Source organism: Triplophysa dalaica, chromosome 12, assembly GCF_015846415.1.
Source record: "Triplophysa dalaica isolate WHDGS20190420 chromosome 12, ASM1584641v1, whole genome shotgun sequence".
NCBI classification, from domain to species: domain Eukaryota; kingdom Metazoa; phylum Chordata; class Actinopteri; order Cypriniformes; family Nemacheilidae; genus Triplophysa; species Triplophysa dalaica.
This window is the reverse complement of record NC_079553.1, coordinates 7,779,148-7,804,324: the sequence shown is the minus strand read 5'-3', so window position 1 is coordinate 7,804,324 and position 25,177 is coordinate 7,779,148. Positions and strand designations below refer to the sequence as shown.

The window sequence follows — 25,177 nt, the reverse complement described above, 5'->3', positions numbered from 1 at the left end:
ATATTAATAAGTGAAGCGGTAAAGATCACAGTTTGTGTGAAGAAATAGGTGATACTTACCTGTATAAGACCTGAAGAGAAACTGCAAAACACACCTGCCCTGAATAAGAAAGCCAAAGATGGAGTGATCTTAGTTATACATTTTCTGGCATTTATATGTAATGAAGATTATGTAAACATATTATAACTCAAAATTAAAGGTCATTAAAATGGAACAAGAAAAATCAATCAGGGAATGTTTATTGGTTTCCAGGTTAAGAATTAACATTTATACTTTTGTTGACATTTTATTTTATTTTTGGTTTGAAATGCATTTTAAAGCATATACATAACCTCAAAATATTTGGCATCATTTCTACCAGGTGAGCTGCAAGAACTGTGAGAAATTTCACTTTGGCAATTTTATTTTTGCATAATTTTAGACATTGGAAGTAAGTCAAAGTCATTTTGTTCAGATTACATATGATTGTGGTCCAGGAACCACAAACTATCGTGTCAGTATTTCTATGTTATAAAGATAATGTAAAAGTATTAAGATTGAAAAGTATTTTAACCAGAATCAATAGACAGGTTTTGCTGCAAAAAAATAATATATGTCAGAAATGCTGCTACTTTATTCCACTTTCGCTGTGTCTTTTAAAGACATCTCGCCAATTTTAAAAGTCACAATTATGAAATGCTACATAATATCACAACATCTGTCACAAGACATCAATTGGAAACAATGCGCTCCAATAGCAAATAACATGGCCAAAAATAGAGCTTTCAGAAACTTACAACAGTCTTTATTGCAAGATTACACACTCACTCACAACATATACAATTATTAACATTCGGCATACAAATCACAACTTTACATCCTCATATTGACACACACACGTGTGACATTCGCACAGTCAAGAGCAGCATTCATTTAAAAAAACCAGCCTCTTCTGTCATCATACCCTGTGGGTAACAATACACATGTCTCACAATCATGATCATGGCAATAACGAAAAAACATATGAGTTGTGTCAGTAGGCCTACAGACAGTAGTGTGCTGGACATTCAAATGAGTAAGTCAATTGTGTAACATTAGAATGGAAGCCTCACATGAAAGCAGTGACCAGCAGAATCATTTTCACTTTATCACTCGCTGGATGTTTCATTCAGTCCTGTCCTTGTCCAAACAAACCACACAGATAAGATCTCTATTCACAAGACGTGTTTGTCACCAAAACAATATAACTGTAGGTTTACAATGGGAACATCTTATTATGAAACAGAAGACATTGTGAACAACACGACAACCGGCTACTGCCGTAACATCTCTGGATATCATCAAGACTTCTCAGATGATGAAATCCAAATTTCAAGACATTTTGACATTCCTGTTAAAGCACACACATTATTAATGACTTAAATCAAGGTGTTTACTAATTAATATAACACCCATATTGGGCAGTTCACATGCTAACAATGCTGAAAAAACGTTTTTTAAATAATGCGGAATCATTTCCTTTTCAAAACCTGAATCAAACTGCATTTTAATCATGCATTAAACCTGAATTTCATTTTTTTAATCAGCATTTGATGATTCCTCATTATTTAACCATGACCTACATGTTGTTGGCATGCTGCAGGTTGTTAGCATACATAACCATATTGATACTCTGCTTTTGAAAATTAAATATGTCTAAATTCTAAAATAGGAATCTTAATATAAAATATCACCAATTAATGCATAATTAGCTACGAAATAAGCAGGTAAACAAAGTGGATAGAAAAAGCTGAAAGGTGCTGAGTAGACTGCTTTCATAGTCAACTATCGCTTCAGTGATCCGTGGCACGTGTTTGGATGGTCACTCTTCTCGGCGGGTTCTGCTCTGTACTGCGATTGGCTATTAACTCCTGCAGCTGCAGAGCCCCTCCGCCAATGAAACAGAAGGCGGGGCAAACAGGGGCGGAGCAATCGACCGTCCCCTCCCACAGCACCCGAAGAGAGTGCGCGTCATAGAACGTAAGCTGTCCTTTCTCAAAGTCCAAGCACAGTCCGAGCCGAGGCGGCAAGGGAGCTGTGAAGGGGCCAGAAGTAGTGTTAGATGCCCCGCATTTGGGCAGTAGGATTTTGCCCATGCCCATTGTTAGAAAGCAGAATGGAGGACAGTCCTGAGCATCTTCTGCCCCGCTGTCGTGACCACTGTCTGGATCGTACCTATAGAGTCGAGATGGACATATTATAAAAATCAGGTATAATAAATGTATATTACGACATTTTCAGTTAAGATTTATTCTTTCTCACCGGGGACTTGCCATGTCTTGCGGAAGATGAAACCATTCCTTCAGTTTTGCTTCTACGCCTACACCCACCTACACACAAGACACAATTCAGTGAGGCAATGAAACAGTGAAGGATAAACTACAAAGTATTGGCTTACAAAAACATTAACAACATAACCAGTGTTACTTATTTACAACAACATTTTGAAGTACATTTAATGGGTAACTTGTTACTTTACACATTGCATAGCACGTGTTACCTCCAACCCTACTTAGAAATGTACTGGCCATGTTCACCTTTACTAAGTAGGATCCAGGCTCCACTGAGCATGCCCAGTAGTGACGCCCTTGCGTGATGGGAACGTCAGCCACAAGGAGGTCAGTTGTGAGATGACATGAGGTCAGTGCCCGATCAGCAGCTTGTAACAGAGTCATCCCCGGAACACTCCGGGCGTACGTCTGCCCTTTACCCAGCGCCACTCGCTCGGCATGCAGGCTCCAGCGAGAATCCAGGCAGAAAGACAACACTAAGATTGAGATATGCAGGAGGAGAGGGGTGGAGGAGAAAGGAGGTTGAAGATCGGAGAGGCGAGGCAGCAGGGAGGAAGAATGCAAAACGAAAAGAGAATGAAAGAGTAAAAGTGAGGAATAGGAAAAACAACGTAGAAAAGATATGGAGGAGAGGGAGGAGGAGGGGATGTCAGGAGGAGAGGGAGTATGTAAGGAGGAGAGCCAAGGGGAGAAAATGCGGTGGGAATGTTGGAAGAAAGAGGGTAAACAAAGAGGACACATAGCAGGAACATTGTATTCCAGATTTTTAAGATTCAGAGGAGATCAAGCAGCTGATACAGTCCAGTTGAACGGGAATACAAGTCAAAGAATCAGCAGAAGGAGCAAAGAAAGGTGGAGAAATTGGAGAAACAAGGAGAAATTGTATAGAGAAAAAGATCAAATGTGTCAGAGAGTGACTATGAAATGAGAAGAATTTTCCTTATAAGCAAAACATAAGTGCATGAGAGAAAGATGAAGAAATTGCATGGTGTAGATTTTTTGGAGAATTTAAGAATTTGATAAGGAATGTGTCAAAATTGATATTAGGAGGCCTGATTTTCATTGACAGATATTCTGGCAAATATAAGAATAGTTGAGACATTGTCGAGATAATGAGTTGTCAGATAAGTAGGGTCTTTTTCACAGGAACAACAATTTTTCAGAAATGTATTTTATTTGTGACTCGCACTTTAATCTTAGATCTTAAGATTACCCAAAAATCTTAAGTTCACCCAAAAATGAAAATTCTTTTATCATATACCCTCTTGTCATTTCAAACCTGTATGACTTTCTTTCTTCTAAAGAAACCCAGTGCAACCAGTGCAAGTGAATGGGTACCTCCGTTGTTCAATGACAGAATTGTTTTTTTGGGTGAACTTTCCCTTTTAAGAAACTAAGATATTTCAGAGAACTCATTTGTGATTTGTCTTATAGGCTGGGTGAATGGATGAAGAATACAAAATATGTGAATCGAAAGATTTAGAAAGTGAACTGAAAACTGCAACATAGGTGATCTTAAGATAATAATAAATGTTTGTGAATCACATTTGGTTTGTGAGCTGTTGGATGTGCAGCTGTTTGTATGTCATTGTCCAGCTGTGTCTTACCTGGTGCAGGTGGTGTGTGTAGATATACTTCCTCACTGTACTCTCCGTACCCTGCCTTATTACAGCCTCTTACTCTAAGGACATACACGCTGTCCATCTCAAGCCTGTCAATCACTGCACTAGTCCCGCCCACATCCTCCAGTCTCTGCCATGGACTGTGTGCGCCATTGCATCCTTTTCCTCCTTCAGACCGGACCCCACCCCACAATGCCCCGGCACCGGCCGCTTTTCTCTGATAATCTACTGAGTAGTGCCAGGCAGGGGCGGAGTCCTGTGGCAGGCGCCAGCACAAATACAGCTGATCATAGGCTAGAGTCTTTTGTGTGTCAATCACAGGAGCCAATGGGGCTGCAGAAGGAAAGTAAAGGGCTGGGTTAAAATGTATTCAGCTTTTTATGCTAATGAAATTAAGTGGAAATTAGGTTTTTATGAACCTTGTATGAAGTTCATGCTAGAGAGTGCTTTGAGCTCCCTGGAGACGTCTATCTGAAAGCGTCTGAACGAGGGGTCAGCAGATAGAGAGAAATTTTGAAGATTTTCTATTGCTTTGGCCAATCTAAGGAGAAAAAAGAAAAACATATATACATGTATAAAAAGATCTCTCTACAGTAGCTGTAATCAAAAGTAACCTAATATTCCAGCGCCTATTTTCTTTGCCCTAAGCGTGTCAATAGAAACACACAATAGGGTATTGTGGGCTAAGCTTTCAGTAAACAAACAGGCTTCCTACACACAAAAGCCAGCTGAACACACCCACACAACTCCCTAACCTGTTGTGTGTGGTTCTGGCAGCCTGCACGAAACAGGGCTGGTCAGTTTCTTTGAGCAGCTCCTGAGTGTATGTAAGCAGTCCCGCGTTTTCCAAAAGACTCTGTTTTTCGGAGAGCTGTGCATTCAGGGACGATGCCCTATGCGCATGGGCCCCCTCCAGCATCATGGCCAAGGACCCCTGCCGCTCCGCCAGCATCCCGCGCAATTCACTTAGAGACTGATTCAGCTGCTCATTGGCCACTCCGCTATTCACCTGAAATGAAATATGGAAAAAATAAAGAGAAACAAAAAGAAACTCCATGATGTGCAGTTAAAGGGGATAGTTCACCCACTATGACTTACTTTCTTCTGCAGAGCACAGAAGTAGATATTAAGAAAAACATTGGTAACCAAACAACACTGACTCCCATTGACTTCCAGTGTATGGACACAAAACCACAAAATATATTCATTTGTGTTACACAGAAGAAAGAGAGTCATACTGGTTTGGAATGACATGAGGGTGAAAAAATGATATCAGAATTGTTATTTTTGGGTGAACTCTCCCTTAAGGTCCTTGTCAGATGTCTCACAAACCCTGAACTTGTGAATATCAATGTAGTGTACCTCAGTCTGAGCGATGCCACTTTCTACTTGAGTGATTTGTGCTTGTACAGCATCCTGATTGGCCCAAATGTAGTTCATCTCCTTGGTAATTTTCTCCTGGGAGTTCACAACATAAAGAATGATGACAGTCAGGGGAAGAAAGGCCTATCGTTTCATTCAGTCATGTGACCACGATAATATTGAGACTATTTTGCTATTGCGATTACACGATATCGATAATATTGTTACATCCCTAATAAAGACTGAATAGTGCTTAAAGTTTCACAGGTTTTACAGACAATAAAAATATATCAGTGCCATCGTTTTGTCTCAATATGCACACCAGTAAGGCATTTTTATAAAAGCGACATAAATATCTTAATTCAACTAAGGCGTAGTTCTGGCTTAAGGTAAGCCGTGTCTGTTGAACCAGGCCTAAGGATGCCAAACATTAAGAGCGAATACCTTCAGTGTTTGGTAAGCCAGGGCAATAGGCAAGACCTTGTGTCCACTGTGGGTACGACGCAGTTTGCACAGAGCGCACAACAGACGCTGACATGACCGGCAGTAGAACTGCAACTTCTCCTGCTCATGCTCCACACAAACTAATACCTGTACATTTCAAATAAACAGATGATGGAAGCGGAAGGAATGTTAAATGGAAAACTTGTTGATGTCAATTGCTTTGGAAAAAAATATTTGAATAATATTTCTGTGGGATTTTTCCTGTCCCTCTATCATTTGAATAAGACCTATTCTACATCTACGGATCTTCTGACCTTTTTTGGGTCGGTTTCAAAATATTTAATCTCCATGGCCCAGAATCTTAAATAAAAAATTACAATTACTCACAATCACCCATGTGCTCTTACCTTAGGTCTGAAGCTAAGTGTAGGGAGGATGTGTTCATGTTGGGCCCGGGGTGTGCCCCAGGGGTGGTACAGCTTAAAGCATTCATTGCAGAAGTTGGACCTGCAGTCAGCACAGCCTTTGGTGGCCTCCAGAGCCTGAGGAGGCTTGCAAAACTGACACATGATTGCCATGCTGCCAATACTCACTGTGTGTCTGTACCTACATAATAATATACGAAGAGAGAGATGAATAATATAAAAACAGCCATACAGCCGCGGGGAAAAATTAAGAGACCAATGCAGTTTTGCATTTAATTAGTATTTTTGCATGTTTTGTGGTGATTCAAGTCCAGTGACTGTTGTATTTCAACAGAAACAAACCTCAGGATCGACAAGTCACCCAACAGCAATGTGAAGGACAGAGAATACAAATCTGGGTTATCCCATCATACATTCATTTTTTATCCTAAAATACATGTAAATACATCAGTATTGTGTTATTTGAACACGAATATGAACTTGGTTTCTTTGAAGTATTTAAGATCTGCAAACATTGCATTTTATTTCTAATTTTGACGAGTACTGTTTCAATTTTCTGCAAAATAAAAATACAAATCTTTTCATTTGGAATTTAGGAGAAATGCTGTCACTAGCTCACACATAAAACAAAAATGATCATTTTACTTAAACACATACTTATAAATAGAAAATTGAGAATAACTGAAAATAATTATGGAGTGGCCTTAAATTTTTCCCAAGGTTGTATAAGGAATTGGACCATACTCGGCCAAGAAGTCTCTTTTAGGTCTGTTGTTGAATATGTGTGCATTTTGTTCTACAGTTTGGAATGTGTGAAGTCATTTACTGGCAGGAAGAAAGATTATTTTTCTTTTTTGTTCCTGAAAGCTTTGCTCAACCTCATGTAGCTATGCAGTTGAGGCAAGTTAACGTGATCCGATTGGTCCACGTGGAGTGTGAGACTACTGTGAGAAAGGTCAGTACTCGTGGCTATGTGCCTTAGAATAGCTACGAGATCAGAACATCTGATTTGGTATTCAAAACAGGCAGAACAACATTTCTGTGTCTTGAACTGATAACAACTGTTAACACGCTTCCAGTAAGTAAAAGTATGAAATGAAACCTCTCCACAATTCGCTCCAATGTGAGGTTTCTGAGGCAGTCTGCGAGGCCTTTTTCTCCCAGCTCGACATCTTTTTTGCAGGTGGGACAGGGGAACAGCATGATCACAGGAGGAGTATCTTTTCGTCTGCGACCTGGATGTGTCCCGCACACTGCACAAATAGAGAGAAAGAAAAAGCTGTTTCCAACATTAAAGTCTCTGAAGACCTCTATAAATCTAAACCAGGAAGAAGCTAAGCACTGCAAAAGAAAACAGAATCAAGAGACACTAGGTGCTGACACATTCAGAATCCGCCCATCACGACGGCTGCTACTTTTAAATGCACACGCAGTTTGCACAATGCTGCACAAATGCTATATGTCTCCTTCAGCAGCGATACAGTAACTACCACACAGACCACAAAGAGATTACTGATGCTTAAATCACATAGCATGACGTCATCATTTTAGACACTTCGCAAAGAAACAAGCCATTGAAAAGAGATAGCAGAAAATAATGTCACTATAGTGTACCAGTAACCATCATCATGCACATTGACTGTTAATATATATATTGTGGGATCTCACAAACCTGTTCTGATCACCCGGTCAAGCCGGTCTGTTTTGGGTGGAGGTCGGCGTGTCTGTCGAGGAGAGCGTGTGATGGGGCTTGAGGTTGGAGTGTTGGGCTCTGGGGGGAGCTCTGGTGGAGGGTAGCCCCTCTGAACCAAAACTTCAGCCGCGCACATTACGCACACACTGTGCATACATGGCAACACTATCGGCTGCTTCACCATCTCCTCACACACTGGGCAATGTAGCTCTCTCTCTATACTCTTCATATTGGACTTGAAATACAAAGAGAAGTATGATCAAACCGAAATCATGAGGAAAAAATCAACCTCTATGACTTTTTCTTCTGTGGAACACAAAAGAAGATATTTTGAGAAATGTCTAAGTGGTTTTATGTCCGACGTGTGCCCATGATGTTTGGTTCCCAACGTTCTTCAAAGTGTTTTCTTTGTGTCAACTATCCTTTGAATTGTCACAATTTTATACAAACCAGTTATGCATTCTTAAAAACTGGATGCCGTGTGTAGGTTGCATGTCTGAAGTTCCATGTAGACCATAAGATATTTATACGTCTATAAATCTTTAAGATATTTTTATAGACTGGGGTAACAACCCACACATATCAAACTGAAAATAAGCCTTTTAAATAACTGAAAAATCGTCAGCACTCTCCTGTCTAGCACAACAGAGTTGGTCGTTTCCAACAGTGGCTTCATGCCTCACTCCGGGCCTCAGCATCTCGTCTCTATGGCAACATACTCCCCGTCGAGCTACATGTACAGCGGCTCATTAATAATCCTTGACATTTTAAACGATATTTCATGTTTTATTTTACCATGGCTTTACTTGCGTTTCCTAAACTAAGGCCCTTATCAAACGAGTAAATGCGTAATGTATTGAGTCAAGCAGATAAATGACTATTTTTGCGAAATGATGCAGGATATATTCGATAGCGTAAGCAATGTCAGAGGAAAATACGCTTGTTACAAGTCCTAGACACATACAAATATATTTAACACAAAATACAATTTAAATCGCCGTGGGCATGGCCTAAACGAGGAAGCAGTGCGTAAGAAATATCGATGACATGGGCCTATTCTGTTTCTGCGTACAGGTGTTATTGGTTAATGGATTATAATAATAATACTAGCAAATAAGCAATGGGTATTCATCTTATAAGCCGTATGTTTGCATTTCGGCTGAAATACACAATATCCTATTTATTACATGACCCGAGACACCGGGCGCTTTAATGGCGAAACCCAGTGTTAAATAACAACTGCATGCAAATAACAGATAATGTGGAAAATGTGCTACTGGCGATGCAAATATACTTACGTTTATGCGCACGAGAGCGTCCATGATGGATGTGAAGGTTTGCAACTCCGCGTCTGCCATTGCTGCAATTGCATATATTTTTAAGAAATGTGCGAGTATAATTCTGTGCTCACGTCTCTATGTATCTGGGTTCGTTAAACAGCCAGCCGTTTTAATGCCACTACGTAACAAATTGAATTTCTACCTGTAACCGAAATAATGCTGCAAAACAAACCTTTACGTTGTAATAATAATATGAGTGTCTAATATATTTGAGGGGACCGATTTAAAGCCATCCATGTTGATTCAAAGGTTCTCGAACAGTGCTCGCTAGGGTCCATTCTGACGGATGTACATTACCGTCCATGTAGGTGATGGATGTTGTGGTCCTCAGGGTGAGAGCAGAATAGAGCATGCGTAGCGTATTGGATGCTGAAAAGACAAGGTTCCAGGAAAGGGTGGAATGTTATTCTAATTAATTAGTTTCTTAAGACCACGCTTCATTTATAGCAATATAATATAAGATAATATAATATAATATAAAAATAGTATAGTGTAGTGTAGTGTAGTATTGTAAAGTGTAGTATAGTATAGTGCAGTGTAGTATATTATAGTATAGACATTTATATGAGTTAATTTATATGTTTGGATATCGTTTACATACAGATATACATTTATATATACATTTGAATTTTGTGATGCAATCACAATACATTACAGGTAAATATGGATGGCAGCAATGTGCTTCACTGTCCACCAGATGGCGCTAAAGGATTAGCTCGGAAGAGCTGGCTCACTTTATACACGTCACGGTGCGCGTCATCTCTGCTCTGCTGGACGTGTAACTGAACTCAGTCTGGTGCGAAATCCATTTCATTGATTGTTGTTAAAGATGGGTGAGTTTTGCTTTTGTATTTATAGTAGCCGAGACAACTACTTTTTACACTGTATAGTTCGGTTGTTCTGTCTGCATGCAGATGAGAGACGGAAGATGTCAGCCTTTGGAGAACGCTTGCTTGAATACGTGTCTAGCCCTTTGTCGCCGAGAAATATATATTTAGTCATTTAAAGTTCTGTGTGTACACCCACTGGCGTAAAATATGAATGCCTATTTACTATAGAGTTAGAAATAAACGTATTAATGGCATCTTTAAAATTAGGCTCTTGGTTTCTTTATCGGCAGAGTAACGTTGGTCGCTGAAAAGCGTAAGACAAATAATAATAGAAAAGACATAAAGTATAGTAAAAATACATGTTTAAAGAATACAATGCGTTTTTGTTTTACTAGCTAGACAGTACAGTAAATTTGTAGTTATTTTTGTTTCCAGACGGAATGTATTAAAGAGCGTACACTGACGTGTCCTAGTTCTTTGTGATTTCCTACTTCAGTATTTCACCATGATGTCATTTAATTTACTTTGATGCCATTTATTTGATCTCTGCGTAGTATTAAATGTTTTTAATACGTGGAAATGAATCGTGGATGTGTTATGTATGTTATGCCTTTTGTCCAGTTCCCACTTAGAAGTCTTCCGTGTCGAACACTAGTTCGTAGCGGAACCAATGTGCCAACAGTTCTATAGGACGTCTATTTGCCATATTTATTTTATTTATTAATCAATTATTCAAATATAGTTAACGTAGTACATGCATTAGTTTATATAGATGTATGTTATACATTTAGAAGAATATCTTATGCAGTGAACGAACATATTGTATAATATACAAAAAAAATAATACTGATATGAACCCTCCTAACTGAACTTTATTCTCTCTTTTTCTATTATAGCTGTGAACACAAGCACATCATTGGTGTTGTCTAGTCTGCTGTCAGTCCTGGTCTTTGCAGGGATGCAGATGTTTAGTCGGCAGCTGGGCTCATCAGAATTGTTAACCATCCTAGGCGGCTTCCTGGGCTCTGTGCTGTTTGTTTGCTCTCTTACTGTATCCTTCCGTTTGCATTAACATGCAAACAGTCCCAGTAAAATTATTTTTATTTCATGCTTGTCTAATCGGTTTTGCATTTGCACATCTATTATGACTTAACCTGCAACTACAGGCTTTCAATAACCTGGAGAACCTTGTCTTTGGCAAGGGCTTCCAAGCCAAAATCTTCCCGGAGAGTAAGTGTGAAAGTATTTGGATAATATTTAGATATATGAGTTTGGCATATTTTTATGCAGAGCATTTAAATAATGAATGCTGAACATTTAAAAAATATATGTTTCTTTCCCATCTTTTTTTCTTAATTTTTCGTACCGTTTATCTTGATTTCATGATTTCATTTTTTTAAGTGTTTTGATTGTTGTGGATGTCCCAGTTGGGATACATTTTAGGATAATTTTGATTCAGAATCAATATTTGAACTTGCCTGAAAAATATTTTTCTTCATCTCTCTCAGTTACCGTGTGCCTGTGCCTCTCTCTGTTTGCCTCTGGTTTGGTGCATCGTGTGTGTGTGACTACATGGTAAGTAACCAAGTCCTCTTTTATTGTAGGCCAAGGCCGTGTTCACACTTGACTTATTTTTTGACAAGATAAAGTTTACTGAATTATATTTTTGCGTTAAAAAAAAACGCACAAATAGCAGCTGGCAATGTTAAAAAATAGCATTTGAACATGAAGGCAGCTTAGAGATACAGGCTTCATAGGCAGCGTAACGGAAGTCTATATGATTTATAAACAGAGAGCATTTTTGTAATAACCAATCACACACTTTAAAACTACAATAATAATTTCTCGTTAGAAATTATGGCTGGAACAATGTGAGTGGAGTGCGTCGACGCATGGTATTATAAAATATACACACAACGTATCTCTGCCCTCAGACCCAGGTCCAACGTTTTTTGACCCTACGCTTTTCACAGAAGATATATAATTATAAAAATACCAATGTTTTGCTTTACTTCTTGATTGCTATCAGGATGCTATGAGACTTCCAACCAGCATGACAAAACACGTTTCTGGACAGGTTTGCCTACAACACAGCTTTTAAGCGCAACATTCTGAGTTCAGGATGCACATGCACGCTTTTATGCCACTCTGCATTGGGGTACTTTATAGGGTGATAGTTTTGTGCAATAGACAGAGATCAAAAGTAGTATTTTTACTTTTACTCAATTACATTATGAGACTGAAAACAGAGTATGATATTATTTGGAGGAAAAAATACAGCGCATATATCATGCATATTAAAATAATTTAGGATTATAATGTTAAAACAAGAACATTTATTTATGAAATGTAGTGGAATAAAATTAAGATATGCTTTATAATGTATAAAAAATACTAGAACTTATTATTCATTGTAAAGTTTGCCAAAGGATTAATTAGGTTACCAAAATCTTTATTAGATTAATCTGAAAAAATAATCGTTAAATTAGTCAACAATTAAAACAATTGTCAGTTGCAGTTGTCTATTAGAAATGCAATCAGAAGTTATTGAAAGTGAAAATTAAACTTACATTTGTACAAAACTATGATCCAGTGGGTGTTTCGGTCGGAATTTTATTTTTTAGAGCTTGATCCTTCTCAACCATTCACGTTCTTCGCATGTTGTTATTTCGACATCAAAAGACGCTCTGAGCTGCAGAAAAAGACGCTGGCGTTTGTGCTTAAAAAACACTGTTTACTCATTATAATGTAAAACAGAAGCTAGCCTCTTCAAAAAAGAAGTCAAGTGTGAAAAAAATAGATACACTGCTACATAGAGTATACTTTTATGTTCACATTGTCAGTGTTTCTTTAAAACAGTAAAAATCAATTTTTTTGTTGTAGTCCTCAGAGCTTAAGCTGTATTTACTTCAAAACATTGCATTAATATATTCACCATTGAATTAGTTAAATAAACCAACTCATGTTAATTTGTTTTTTTCCTCTGTCCTCCTATTTAGCCTGATCTTTTCTATCTTCGCGCTGTACTACATCAACAAAGTATCAGCAGCTCTTTACCAAACGGCGCCTGCTACAACTCCGGCCAAAATTACCAGCAAGGGCAAAAAAAAGAACTGAAGCACTTATGACATGTTATTCCCGCAGTCACCCTAGAAAATATGATGGTTATGCCATCAGCAGCAGCATTTTTTCATTCCACTCATATGTGTCTCACAAAGTGTCTTTTGTCCCACCAGTCCTGTATGACTTTGGTTCTGCATATGGAATATTTTTGTTAAAGTTTGTTATTAAAAACTGAAAAAATTAAGTCTTGCTGATTTTTGTTTAAGTGTTGATCTTGTTTTTTTTCTTCAACATCCAGTTTTACTGGTGTCCGAATTCATAGTGGAATTAAGTGCACTCATTCGATCCCATGATTCATTGCAATAACAAGTGTACAACCGATGTACACTCCATACAAATATGTTTCACTCCAGCTAGTCACAATGGAGTCTGATCTGGAGAGAGAGATACATATTCTTATAGAAGTTTTTACCGACACGTGAGCAAAGAGGGGCCGAAAGAACGCTAAACCGCAAAGGACTCAAACTACTGATGGAAACAGAGCTGCCCCGGTTTCCTAATGTACATTTACATCTCCACTCCTCCTATTTCCTTTCCCTGTGACTACACCATCTTTCAACCATATGAAATGTATTCCCTCTTTTGCTCAAAGTTGTGTAGAAGATTCATAACACGTGACACAAGAAAGGAAATATGTCTGTTTTATTATTGTCATATTTTTTACAATAGCTGAGAGTGGATACTGGTTCGGACTGACACATCCCTTAATCTAGATCAGTTAGTGTGGGCTTAGTTACGGTTAAATTTTTTCCAAGGGATGTTAAAAGAAACAAAAATATTATGTTCTGAAATCGTGTAAGTCTTACAATGAAAATAAACATTCAATGAATTCAGTTTATCATTTTTCTTTGCCTCCATATTGTCTGTTCCTGGTTTCCCAGCCACCTAGCCCAGCCCTGCACACCACCCACAATCCCTCCTGCAATTTAAAGTTCTCATGTCACTTCTAAAAACTCTACCAGCTTCTTGAAGACTTTATCAAGTGTCCTCCATAATTCCATTCCACTCATATCGTAAAGATAATAAAATGTCTTTTGTCCCACCAGTCATAGCTAGGATTTTGGTTCTGCATGTTTGTTATTTAAGACTGATTTCTTTTTAGTTTGTTTAATTTCCAAAGCATTTATTTTTGCATTTGTAAACATGTGTTTTAGTATTCCTAAAGGTTCTAGGTGTAAGGTGGGTTTGATGCCACCATAAAATCCTAACTTAGACACTTACAATTTTTCAGAAAAATAGAAAAATCAGTGTTTCTTATAAATGAGTTGTCTCTGTTTGGGTCATTATTTTTTCTTTAAATTCAAGTGTCCTCTTAAACTTTTTCAAAGCATCATCTTTCCGCTCTAAACAACATGAAACGTCTCTGAACGATGTTACGAAAGATAAGACCAGTGGCCAGGCTTTAAACTTTCAACTATCCAACCACTTCCTGAAGTACAAAAATGAAGTCATGCCCTTCTTTTTTCATTCCAAAAGCCTTTTAACTTCACAATATGTAAAACATTGTCGCAACTGCTACTTTGTGTTGAGTTTAAACAGCAGAAGTGGATCTAAACCGCATAGAATCTTAAGAATGGGAATCCCCCCCCCCCCCCACACACACACAGCAGTCCCACCCAACTATTTCATTTTCTTCACAGATTTGTGAAATTGCTGATCATAGTTTCCATGATGGAGGAGTGCCATGGGTGCTTATGGTTGGAAATAAAAGCAATGTTTTTGGTGGTGCTTGATAAATAAATTATAATGATGCATTCTACTTTGGTGCACCCAACCACTTATTGGGCAATTGAAAAAAAAACGTCATGCCCCAGCCTGCCAGTAAACATCTTTTTTCATCAGAGACTTGAACGGAATGATACTTCACTATGACAACACAAACACACCCAAACACGCCTGTATCATCCAACCATGACTGTTCTCTTACTTCCTTTTTCATTTTCTAATGTCCTACGGATAAGGATTGCATTGTAAAACTTTTTTAACTAACTGGACTGTCATCATTGAGAGATTCTGATTTGTTCGGCCTGTAGTGCAAGGAATGAAGGAATACCTGCCAAACATATTGACACACTTAATGATGGTATGTCCACAGGAGCAGCTTGAAAGTTAACACTCACTTCTCTTTTGTCGCAATTCTAATGTCTTAAATCCAACCAGACTATCACTTAAAAACAGGCCTAATTTCTGCCAAAAACAACCTCATTTTCCTTTAAAAAATAATGATAAGCATTCACATAGAGGGATTTTTTTTGTGTGGTCATACGTGAAGCAGAAAACGAGTGTGAGTCACTCAGGAAATGGTGAAAAAAAAGGGTTAATGTTCCCCTCTTAAAAATAAATATATATATTTTATATTATTTTAATTATTATAATTACATATCTGTTAATCAACCGTTTGTGATAAATTTCACTGTGATGTAAAAAAAATTGTGCCAATATGGGATGGCAAGATGCAAAAGAATATAAGAATACAGTAACATGTTCTTATTTCTAGATGTTATGTACATGCTTTCTAGCTCAAATGTTTTGTTTTATATTTTCTCATTGTTGGTCTCCTGTAGTTATCTATAATGTTAGCTCTAAACGGTTAATGTTAGTCATCGACTCACCAAAGCTCAAAGTCATTCGGGCGGAGCCCCACTATAAATTCCTCGACTGCCTCTTGACCAGCTCCTGCGCAGCATTTTCCTTCTTTACTTCTTTTAGGTGTCGCTCTGCATTTATCACGGTTAGTGGTCTATATTTACACCTTATTGCACAAAGTTTTCTTCATTGGGCTTATACGTCATGTTATTGTTCATACTAAAAGTACTTCTACTTTTACATGGGTTGCGTTCACTTAAAGGTTTTGTTGGCGTTTCGGTCCGTAACGGATATCGAATTGTAAGACTGCGTCATTTGCGCATATGAAACACGCATCTAATAAATGGTGAAACGTTTATTTGCAAGTGTGCAGGCGCATATTCCGTGAACGTCAGCAATTTATTCACGGGCTAGTGATTTGGCAAAGTTTTTCAGATGTGGATAAATGATCCTGGACATAAAGTTACAAGAAGGCTTTAAGAGGGTTACAAGTTTTAATATCATTTGTATTTACAAAAACTACTAATATGCCTTTGTTGTAATGGATTGGATTGTTTTGGGCTTGGAGGGCATTGCTCACTCTTTGGCTCCTTTCCAGTTGGAAAAATCCACCACTATTTCCCAATCCCCCAAAGATAGGAGGAGAACAATGAACTATTTGCCAAATATTTCCTTTTGTATGAGTCAAGTCTACAATTAACATTATATAAAGAATATCATTATATTAACATTGTTAGTATATGTGATGAGACAATAACAAAAATGTTACATTCCAGCCAGTCACAATGCCGTCTGATCTGGAGAGAGCGATGGAGACTCTGATCACTGTGTTTCACCGTTACGCGGGCAGAGAGGGTAATAAAGCATCGCTGAGCCGCAAAGAACTCAAACAGCTGATGGAGACAGAGCTGTCCAGCTTTTTGAAGGTACACTAACATCCTTCCAGTTTTCCTATTTCCCTTCCACTTTTCAACATTATATCTTTGGTGTACCACATATGACTGTATTCCCTCTATGATCTCTTCCAAGAAGTTGGTTTTAAATGTTTTGCACACTTTTTGACAATCTTTCTATCTTGGGCTACTTATCAAAACATGTCCATCCATTTGATATATTTCCTGTTTGGTGAGAAATCTCAGTGTTGCTGTTCTCTTTTACTCTAGTCTCAAAAGGATCCTGCTGCAATAGACAAGATTATGAAGGATCTGGACGCTAATGGCGACGGAGAGGTGAATTTCGAGGAGTTTGTTTCTCTTGTGGTCGGTTTGTCCATTGCTTGCGAACAGATCTACCAGACGCACCAGAAACTGACAGCAGGTGTTAAAAAGCAATAAAAACTGAAACAAGAGGGGAAAATATGTTTTATTCGTGTCGTATTTTAAAAAAATAGGTGTGAATGTACACTGTCTGGCACATTCCTCAATCTGAATCTGTTACAGTGTATTGTGTTTTGATGACTGCACAGACAAATTATGTTTAAAGATTATGTTTTGAAGTGGTGTAAGTGTTAACCATGAACATAAACATTCACAATAAATTCATCCATTTTTCTTTGCCTCCATGCTGTCTGTTCATGTGTTACAGCCACTCCCTCCCTGCACACACCCACAATCACTTGTGCAATTTAAAAGTTCTCATGTCACTTCTAAAAACTCTAACAGCCTCTTGATAAAACAGAATTTTTTCAAGTGTTGTCTATAATTCACTCATGTGTGCAGACGCATTAAAAGTGAAGGATATCTTAGATTTTTTATTTGTGCCTGGAATATGTGAAAGAAAATAACAGATAATGCTTTCAAATCATGACATACAAATGGTTTCCACATTTCGGAACTAAGCTTGCACTTTGACTGAACATTTCGTCTCACATTATTTAAAATGTTACTCACAGCTGCTTAAAATCATGGAGTATCAACTAATCCCGATGCCTGTCTTGGAATGGCATAAATACATTCAAATGCATGGTATCACTCTCAGTTAAAACACAATTTAGTAAAGTTTTTTCAATTACAGTGTATTTGTAACATTTACCTGTTATGTACTTAACTGGTGTTTTTCAGTTGTGTCTTCAAATGTGTGTGTCACTGATAATAATCAGAAGAAACCTGTAATATGGGTTAAGATTTCACAATAATCACTGCTTAATTTAACATGAATGGTTACAGGACAGTCATCACTTTCACGTTTTCAAAATGGCATTGCTTAAGAACAAGCAGATTGACAGAAACATCATTTATAATAAATCAAACACAGAAATTTGTCACACAGTGAAAAGTATTTGGAATTTCTTTTCATACATATATTTTTTCTTTAAGGAAATATTTAAGATTTGTGTTTCTTAGCAATACTGGTCCCAACATACCATTGGCCAGAATAATTAGTAATGTTCTTGGGTTACTTAGAATTATATACAGCATAATTGTCATACAAATGATCTGAATTGTAACTTTATATCTTCAAACAGTGCAGAACCAAAGACGAACTGCCTCTCAATAACTTCTAATAGGCCTAGACTGCTGTTTATATTTACATTACATTTACATTTAGGCATTTGGCAGATGCTTTTATCCAAAGCGACTTACATTGCTTTATCCTATACATAGGTTTTTGCAATCCCCTGGGATCGAACCCACAACCTTGCGTTGTTAACGCAATGCTCTTACCACTGAGGTACAGGAAAGCTTATTCTGTTTACACAACAGAACAAATGAAACAGATATGTAGGGTAAACAGCAAACACAGATGTCAAAGGCACAAAAAGATTCATATTTATCTTATTCAATTTCTTATAAATATTCCATGATTTGGTTTGGTGTCAGGGTGCTTGTAAATGGATCTTTATAATAAAAATATGTATACATTGTGCATATTATAAATAAACAGACCTGAAAGACTTAAATATTATTATGATGATGATGATGATTCATTTTGATAATTTTTAATATCCAACCCTTCCCCCAACTTCAGGAACCACTGACAATATGTGGGCGTGTTTTCATCTGTGTAAACATTGGAGTTGCTTAACAACCATGAATGACTTTTGGGTGTGTCTGTCAGCTCCATGAGGTCATGCGAGCAAGTACAAACATGTTTTTTTCTCTACCACAAAAGCACATGATTAGTATCTGACAATCCTTGTCTTTCTTTTCCAAGTTATAGCTTAGAACACTCTGGAAGGCAATTCAGAAATGAATAGGCATAACCCATAGACATATTCTGCAACTTAAATATAGCAATCTTAATCAAATGCAAGCAAAAAGGAGGTCAGAGGAAATGCATCGTAAAACAAACCCTGAATGTTTCATTAGTGTAAAGGAGAATCACAAGAAGAGAGACAGCGTTTGCAATGTGAGAGTGCAGTTTAGAAATATGACCACTAGATGTCAGCAATATTCCACACGAAATGTCAACTTCCTTATCCCCAAATCCTCTACCACACCCTTATTTAATTTCTCCATTCATGGGATCAGAGACTTGTGTAAATTATAACTTAAATTCCTCAATGACTCTTTTAGTAAAATTGTTCAGCAGAGCTGCATCTCACAACAAAGATAATTTATTTGTGGAAAGTATTTCAAGCTTTAGACATGTGTTACGATACTATAGGCTACCAGCTGAAGTATCTCGATACGAAGTAGTATTACGATGCCGTGCCATGTTCATAATTCAAATCTATACAAAAAACACAGATTTAGATGAAACATTTTGTATTTACTATAGTAAGATGTATTATACTATGCACTAGAATATGTTGTTGCATTAACTGTACTAATTGGATAAATTGTAGCAGATACTGTAGTATACGTATGTATTTACTATGGAAAGACTCAAAATCACTAGTGTCTATCAGTTTTAGTAGTTTAATGTAGTAAATACTAAAGTACACAAACCATTTTTCACATGGGAACTAATTTAAATGTGGGCTAAATTTCATTGGCTTAATTTAAAGGCAGAACTATAGACCGCCATTAGGCGGCGGCGATTTTTTACAGAGTTAGTGAATCATTTAACCAACTTTTTCAAAACGCTCATTTGAATCATTATTGCGTCCGAGTCATTCAAAACCCACATTCATTTAGGAGATATACATCTTAAAAAGGCAGATGTAAGCGTTAAAATGAATATTAATGCGCATATGCAACATTACCTACGGTACTATGCTACTGTTTCATGAAAAGAGAAGCTTTAGCATCACGGTAATACCGTAGCTCCGGTACATCGTGCATCCCTAGTAACTAGCTACAGTTATTATTGGGCTCTCTCATTTGTAAGTCGCTTTGTATAGAATCGACTGCTATGAAAATAAATATAACATACTTATACTGACATGTTGTGCTTGCATAACCATTCACACTCAATGCACTTCGTAGTTTAATGAAGTTTTTATATCGAATTAATTTTTGCTGTGGCCTTCATCTCTGAATCCATGCGACAGGCTGAGCAATGGCTTCTAGACTGTTCTATGGTTTGTGTGGGTGTGTGTTTGTGTTTGTGCACTTCTCACCACACAATGTGGAAAAACCTGAAGTGAACAAAAGCATAACCTGAAGGATGTACCTCTAATAGGCCTTCACACCCTCTTTTGTAAATGTCCCACGGCCATTATAACTTAAGAAGTGTTGACATTTACTATGTTGTGTTAACAGAGTTACCATAGAATGTTCTGGGATTGAATTTGTGAAAAGTATGACAAAGGGTGTGGTCTCTAACTATGTGTTTACTCAGGATGCAAAACTAACATCCCGTCAAATTTTTTTGCGTCTTTGGATAAAGTAATGATTTTGGTAAATGCTAAATATTTACTTCACAGGATTTATCCATGTTTAATAAAGACTGAAATGATTCAATGTTAAAAAGATGAGCAGTTGCTGACCAACTTGTGGTTTTGCGCACAATTGTTTGCACATGTGTGTTGAGGCCTGCAGCATTTTGCAATACATTATTGCTTAGCTTTTTACTTGTTCTCTTTTATTTTCACCAGTTGTCTGGGGCATAAACCTCACTTAATCACACATTACTCAAAAAAACAAGATTTAATTTTGCTATATTTAATACAGAGGTTTGTGTAAATGTGTCTTATTTCAAGGATGTTTAGATACTTTCCCGGACAGCAAAAAGGTTTTGAATTTGAAAATGATTTTTGCTAAAAAAAATTGTGTCAAGCTGCATTCCTGTGGACAGCTGGGGTACTCATAAAGTTTGGATGTCTGCAATGAATGATCCATTGCAAAACCTCCTTTGATGTCTGAAGTCAAGATTTAGAAAGGATAAGCTTGTCTTTGTTTACTCTAAATGAGAAGCTCGTGATCTAGGTCGACTCGAAAGAGTTGCTATTTGAAGGAAACATATCCACTAACCATAAAACCGTTTTATAACAATGCCTCTTTCTACTTTCTAATTTTTCAAAATTAGGTTTAAAGAATGAATAATCACACAGGAAAAAAACATGGAAATGTGGCGGGCAGGATGGGCAACACCCATGACAAAAAAAAACTGGTGGGGCTAAAACCGACACAAAGAGACGAGAGACATCGTATCATAAATGTGACTCAGATCCTTATCCGTTATTGTTTCAATATTTATGCACATAAAGGAACTTCTTTCGAACACTGCAGAATATTTTTTTGTCTTTAATTTTGTAAAAAATTATATAAAAGGGGAGTACTCTCAAACTGTTTTGGGTGTGTTACCGATCCCTCATTGCCAAAGAATGAATCATCCCTGTGTGTGTTTGTTAGTGTGTATATGTTTGTGTGTGTGTGCTGTGAAGAGTATAAAATATGTGAATTAAAGGCTGCAGACAATTTACTACACCATAATTCTCAGCATACCTTGTGAACACATCAGTCTTGAGGTAAGTGGAAAAGAAACAAAAAACTGAGACTGACGATACTACAGAAGAAAAAAGAGAAGCAGAGATTTAAAATGACAAGACAGTGTCGAAATGTATTTTTATGTGGATTTTTTGTTGATGTTGTACAATGCATCTTAAATGAATTCCCGACTTAAATTTCATCAATTTACTAAGACCTTCCATGTTACTATGTTATTTTTATGTAGAGGCTATAGGGTCCCTATCTTTCACACTTTGAATTCTACCTCTTTTGTTTTCTCTTCCAGACATGTCTAAGCTGGAGCAAGCCATTGTGGCCATAGTGGAGGTGTTTGAGGAGTTTGCTGGAAAAGATGACAAGAAGTCACAGCTGAGCAAAACCGAGCTTTCAGACCTTATTAAAAGCCAACTAAGCAGTGGTCCATTCAAGGTAAGATACAGAGAACGACAGCAAAGAATTAAGTCCTCCGACATGTCACAAGAAATTCCTTGCATAACGATAGTTTGTGCAATGGAGGTTTGTTATGGAAACCTCACAAACAAGAGGTTTACCAGCATGAGTCATACAATGAATGCATGAGATTCATTAAAATAGGCATGGGGATTCCCATTTATTTTTCCTGGTCTTCAGTACAACTAACCTTCCTACAAAATCCCTTACACTCTGTTTTCCTGACAGTTCAGGAATTTTGGGCCTTCAGGCTGTGTTTTACTGTTTGCATGCGGAGTCTTGGAATAATTTCCATACTTTTTACCACTAGCTGTCTGGTTGATTCTCAGAAATGTTTTAAAATCATTATTGTACTGTCGGCAAATAATAAAGCGACTGGCGTTCTTCTTTCAATGACTATCTCAGGACAAAGTCGATCCGGAGAATATCAAGGAGGTCATGGATGATCTGGATAAGAACCGCGATGGAGATGTAAACTTCGGTGAATTCAGCAAGTACGTGGCTTGTCTAGCCAAAGGCTACTACAGGAAAAAGCATGGCGACGATAAGGATAAGCCCAGGAGGAATAAGTGAACACTCTTCACGACGTTGATGCCCCTCAAACAGTAGTCATTTACATCCTGTAACATCCCTAATCTTTTGCATAACTAAAAGTATCTCTTCTCTATTCTACTCTGCAAGATTGTTAAGAACAAATGATGTAATGACAAGAGCAAATGTTGTATCTATTCTCTCTAAGATATGAAGAACACAGTGCAATAGTGATTTACCGTTCTCTGTTTTTTGAATAATAATAAAATCGTTTTGTGGGTACTCATGTTTACGTGTCATTTTTTTCAAATTATTTCGTAGTTGGTAGAGCATCATGCCAGGTATTATAAGGCATGTGTGCACAATTCCCAAAGATACACTCATATCAAAAATATGTATGGCTAGATTGCACAGAAACCTTTGGATGAAAGCATCAGCCAAATACTAAATGAAAACAATTACAGACCTAGTACACTTTTTTAAACTGACTGCTACGTATGGCATGTAAATGTACATGCAAATGTATGACTTCGAAAAATGTACACCTGTGCTTCTAAGCCACATATGTTTTCAGAATGCTTTCGTTATCTTGTGCAGTGAGATGTAAAAAATGTTAAATCTTTAAAACAGTTTGGCCTCAAAAGTCTCATCTAAATTAATCATAAACAACGTATTTCATTAAAAACATTCACTGCAATGATAAATGCACAAACACACGCACGCCCTCATTTCGTGAAGGTACATAGGTGTGGTTGAGGGCTGCAGGCGATTTTGTTTGAACTGTCTCATCGTTCACATATTCAAATCAACAGACTGCAGTAATGCAAAGGTAAATAATAGAGGCTGTTTTTGACAAGGCAGTTTATCTTAATTACTTGAGAAGATTGTTTTACAGTGGGTGTAGGGTAACGACACATTTACAGACAACGTAGGTAAAACATTCACATTCAAATTCCCACTAGTCAGTTACTGAATGCAGTATAGTTGGGGTAGTGTAGGTGTGGTGCAACTGTCAGAGCGTGTTGATCCTGTTTAAACCATCTGTTACTAATCTCTCACATTGACTTTTAAATTTAGTTCATCTGCACAACATTTTATGGCTTGTGGCATCTTGTCCAGAGTTTGTACAAAACCTTTTAATCCTTCCCTGCATGATCTGAGATTCTTCTGAAAATCATAATGGGTTTCGATCGAACCAAGAAAAATAATGAATATATGGTTAAATGTTCACTGTAAATGCGGATTGTTTCGTCTCATGATTAGATTTTCAATCACAATTGTCTCAGGCCTCACAAAGGATATTGATGAACCATGCAGGGAACCCTTCTGCAAGCACACCTGTGTCATACAGCTGTATATCTTGTTTTTCCCACACTGCGGTCCCTGTCCACGGCACCTGTAGAGCGGCACCTGTACACACACATGGGCCTAAAACAAACACACACACAAAGCACACAGCATCACGGTCGGACTTGTTTACACGGAACAGATGGCATTAACTAAACGCTGGAAGAAATCCTCTGGTACCTGCCCCTCTCATGATGTTACCTGGAAAATATTGTAACCAATAAAGATTAACACTGAGCAGAGTCATAGTGTGATCCTAATATCTGCATTCAAATAGGCAGTGATGACTCACATAGTATCCAAGCTAAATATTTCCTGACATCATTTCCATAGTCATTTAAATTAAGAAAAGTACAATAAAGCTAACTGTTACACTTGCGTGATGGGACTGTAAACACCCGTATGAAGAAAGATGCAAAACAAAGATCTAACAAATGCAAAGATAGACAAATACAAGCCTGATATCATCGTAGAGGTGAAAGAGCTAAAACAGAGATATATGATAAAGTTAAATTGAACCGTCTTTCAACAATGTAAAAAACTTGTTTTAATGTGAAATTTTACGTGAAATCCGATTATATTAAATGTCAAATTTGGAACGTTGCCAGGTAAATGAATGTTGGCCAGGTCTTAAATTTAATTGTATTGAGGAGGATTTGTTCAAAAGTGCCTGCCTTGTAGAGACTTTACTAAAATATAAACTATTTGGCTGTTGGTTAAAAATATCCTAAAGATTTTGATATCTTCAAAATCTGACAATATTCGATATACACAGATAATCTTCTGCATCAGTGCATTTTTGTGTTTTGGATGAGGCGTGGCTTTGGAGAATGCTTTGAAGAGGGGATGGCTGCCAACCGTTTGCTTGACAGAAGGTGTGTCCCAAATCGTGCACTTACGCTCTATTATACACTAGTTTGAAGTATACATACTATAGTGTGAGCAGGGGGTTCTCATTGATAATTCCAAAAAAAGATGTTGAGCTTATTTAACCAAAAATGTGAAGTGTGGAACAATAAACACTTCATTAAACACTATTCTTCTAAAAATCATACACTAGTTGGTAGGGTGCATATAAGTGCTTAGTTTAAGTGCACTTTGTATAGCATGTCATCTGGGACTTAAAGAGACTTAGTAGCAGTAGCTAAGGCCAGCTGTAAAAACGTTTTGGCGCAATTTAAGCTTAAGAAACAAAACCTATTGTGCAGTTAATATAATATTTAATTGTGGGACGTTTGAGATATACTGTATGTCCTCTCCTATAAGATAGGAATTGAATCT

At 37.4% G+C, this 25,177-nt stretch overlaps 4 protein-coding genes across 5 annotated transcripts; 3 read left to right on the top strand and 1 right to left on the bottom strand.

Moving 5' to 3' along the window:
• Window positions 1-871: 871 nt before the first annotated feature.
• On the bottom strand, window positions 872-9,518 carry trim46a (tripartite motif containing 46a). Of its 2 annotated transcripts, XM_056762584.1 has the most exons (13): window positions 9,368-9,518; window positions 9,154-9,215; window positions 7,835-8,090; window positions 7,265-7,415; window positions 6,145-6,343; window positions 5,738-5,884; window positions 5,294-5,389; window positions 4,687-4,940; window positions 4,351-4,472; window positions 3,917-4,264; window positions 2,556-2,785; window positions 2,281-2,348; window positions 872-2,193 (listed from the first exon to the last, which is right to left on the bottom strand). In XM_056762584.1, the coding sequence occupies exons 2-13, from the start codon at window positions 9,211-9,213 to the stop codon at window positions 1,812-1,814; spliced, it is 2,313 nt and encodes a 770-aa protein (XP_056618562.1). In that variant the 5' UTR covers window positions 9,214-9,215; window positions 9,368-9,518; the 3' UTR covers window positions 872-1,811. The 2 variants fall into 2 exon arrangements, with proteins under 2 accessions (XP_056618562.1, XP_056618561.1); XM_056762583.1 differs by having other exon boundaries at window positions 9,154-9,518.
• A 383-nt stretch (window positions 9,519-9,901) lies between these two features.
• Window positions 9,902-13,332, top strand: krtcap2 (keratinocyte associated protein 2). Its single transcript, XM_056762585.1, has 5 exons — window positions 9,902-10,028; window positions 10,922-11,076; window positions 11,192-11,255; window positions 11,534-11,600; window positions 13,025-13,332. Exons 1-5 carry the CDS (start codon window positions 10,025-10,027, stop codon window positions 13,140-13,142), a joined length of 408 nt encoding a protein of 135 aa, XP_056618563.1. The 5' UTR covers window positions 9,902-10,024; the 3' UTR covers window positions 13,143-13,332.
• A 2,439-nt stretch (window positions 13,333-15,771) lies between these two features.
• On the top strand, window positions 15,772-17,284 carry s100a10b (S100 calcium binding protein A10b). Its single transcript, XM_056762427.1, has 3 exons — window positions 15,772-15,879; window positions 16,511-16,660; window positions 16,898-17,284. The coding sequence occupies exons 2-3, from the start codon at window positions 16,520-16,522 to the stop codon at window positions 17,066-17,068; spliced, it is 312 nt and encodes a 103-aa protein (XP_056618405.1). The 5' UTR covers window positions 15,772-15,879; window positions 16,511-16,519; the 3' UTR covers window positions 17,069-17,284.
• Window positions 17,285-21,435: 4,151 nt separating this feature from the next.
• Window positions 21,436-22,831, top strand: s100w (S100 calcium binding protein W). The gene is made up of 3 exons (XM_056762962.1): window positions 21,436-21,588; window positions 21,855-21,997; window positions 22,424-22,831. The coding sequence occupies exons 2-3, from the start codon at window positions 21,857-21,859 to the stop codon at window positions 22,589-22,591; spliced, it is 309 nt and encodes a 102-aa protein (XP_056618940.1). The 5' UTR covers window positions 21,436-21,588; window positions 21,855-21,856; the 3' UTR covers window positions 22,592-22,831.
• Window positions 22,832-25,177: the final 2,346 nt, after the last annotated feature.